The sequence below is a fragment of the Vitis riparia genome, chromosome 9 (genome assembly GCF_004353265.1).
Source record: "Vitis riparia cultivar Riparia Gloire de Montpellier isolate 1030 chromosome 9, EGFV_Vit.rip_1.0, whole genome shotgun sequence".
Lineage (NCBI taxonomy): Eukaryota > Viridiplantae > Streptophyta > Magnoliopsida > Vitales > Vitaceae > Vitis > Vitis riparia.
In genome coordinates, this window is record NC_048439.1 from 4,706,730 (window position 1) to 4,708,934 (window position 2,205).

The 2,205-nt window shown below is 38.0% G+C and overlaps 1 protein-coding gene across 1 annotated transcript; it reads right to left on the bottom strand.

The window, feature by feature from the left end:
* Positions 1-1,289: 1,289 nt before the first annotated feature.
* LOC117922332 (thionin-like protein 2) lies at positions 1,290-1,958 on the bottom strand. Its single transcript, XM_034840442.1, has 2 exons — positions 1,632-1,958; positions 1,290-1,545 (listed from the first exon to the last, which is right to left on the bottom strand). The coding sequence occupies exons 1-2, from the start codon at positions 1,909-1,911 to the stop codon at positions 1,442-1,444; spliced, it is 384 nt and encodes a 127-aa protein (XP_034696333.1). The 5' UTR covers positions 1,912-1,958; the 3' UTR covers positions 1,290-1,441.
* Positions 1,959-2,205: the final 247 nt, after the last annotated feature.

A 2,205-nucleotide genomic window follows, 5' to 3' on the forward strand; every position in this document is an offset into this window, starting at 1 on the left:
CCCACCAAACCCATCAAATTGATAGATTTGAGAGTGGGAAATTTATGCAGGGGAGAAGCTGGAGTGCTGTTAGAGTTCATGTTTTCAGCTTCTGGCTTATGAGTCAAGAGTTCCTTGGTGCCTTTGGGTGTTTTACTGAAACCTTTAATGAGGGTGGAACGCTCAAACATGGCTTCCAATCTTCCAACTAAAGGCTGGACATTGATTCTTTTTTCACAAGTGAAAATTTATTCTTTATTTTTTCTTCTGTTTTATTATTTTTAAAATTTTTAGTCATATTAATCCCTCTGCAAAATCAAAAACTTTAATTAAAAAAATTAAATCTCTAATTCGAAAATAATATTTTTTATTTATAAAGCTTTGAATATTTTAATTATTAATAAAAAATTATTTTTTTAAATATAAGAAGCAATATTTTTCAAAATGAATGAAATTAATAAATATAAGAAAGCTTGAAAAATAGCATCTTGAATCCCTCCATCACTGCTGACTGCCTGTGGAAGGAATATTGTGCCTCAATTACCTGCCCCAATCTTTCTCAATGTAGTTTCTGCACTCTTCTGTTATGCCATTAGGTGTACCACCCATTATTTTTCTCTGTGCTTTCTGCAGGCTTTTATGGCATTAGGCACAGGCACTACAAAGTTAAACTATACAACCACTTCCTTTAGTGGATGCCCATTGTTTCTCTGAACAACTCTACCGTCTTCATCCCACTATTAGAAACAGAAAAATTCTTAATTGGATATGGAAGAGCCACACCCACAGATTAATACTTGAGAAGACAAAATCTCAGTCAGCTTTTAGGGAGCACTCAACCTTATTTCTCTTTTCTTTAGTTACATTTACTGAGCAAAAAAGTTTGAGCTTATACAGCTGGATAGGTCTACAGGGGTGAGAATAGTGGAAGCTCTTTTTGTAAGCATTCATTTGTATGGTCTCCTTTGCTCACATGCCTTTGTAGGGTCTCCTTCGCTCACATGCCAATCATTTTGTCTCAACCTTAGCTTCACATTCACGGGCTATATTCTCACAATAAAGAATGGTATGAAATGACCATTCACAGCACTCGCTTCTCTAAATTATGAGTAGCCAACCATCACCACGCAACCCACCATCATACTTGAAGAATACTTGATTATTTTTAGTAATGGGTTAATGGTAATCCAGTCATTTGGATCCCCATTTCATCTCTGGTCCCATTAAGATTGTTGTCCTATTAGGCCCATGGTCTTGAACCCGTGACCCTCTAGGTTGGAAGTCTGAAAATGATTAGATCGAGAACTCAATGATGCCTGTTAGCAAAACCATTCATCTTTCATTTAAAGTACTGAAGCTGTAGAAACATGGTATGGAAATATACGAGGAGTTATATTTGATTGATTACACATATATGACTACTTCTTCAAGCATACCCGATCACAATATAGTTGGAATATTATCAAGGCTTTGCTGGATTGAATTGCTGTGTCTTTGAAGGAGATGGGTGGTACTCGGTGCATTTGTTTGAGCAAGAATTCACACAGCTTTCCACTTTCTCTCCGGCTAACACAGAAACCAAAGACCATGAGAGAGAAGAATAGAAGAATGGAAAGTATAAGAAAGAATGAGAAAGAAAGAGGACTAATTACCTGGTTTTTTTTTGGTGCTGAGATTGGTGCATAGGGAGGAAGCACATCCGAACTTGCAGAAGTAAGTGGTATCTGCAGTCTGGATATCTAAGGGATGAGATGGAATGACACAATCTTTCAAGCACTCCAGAGAGCATGAGAAAGCAGTATTGTTGGGTGTGATTATACAGAAAATGAAGCATTTGGTATAGCAGTCCTTGAAAGAGGCTGTGGACTGTCCTACAAGCATCCCCATAACTAAACCAACCATTACAAGAGCCCTTACGCTTCCTCTCTCCATCTTCTTGTGTTATGAAATGGAGTAGCCACACCCTAAACTGAAGAGCAACTCCTGTGATTGTAGGGACGATTTATAGACTCCACAGAAAATGAGAAGGCATGTGAACCAGGTCGGCTTCGGCTGGGCCCCAGCATTTTTGGTAATGGCTTGGGCTCTATCCGAAGTCCAAGTTCTCTCTCTCTCTCTCTCTCTAAAAGTTCTCTATTTTCAAGAATAGATCTGATACCGTAGACCCACAAATTTTTACATGATTTGATTATGCATGCCATAAAAGTAATCACCTGCTAACCTGAA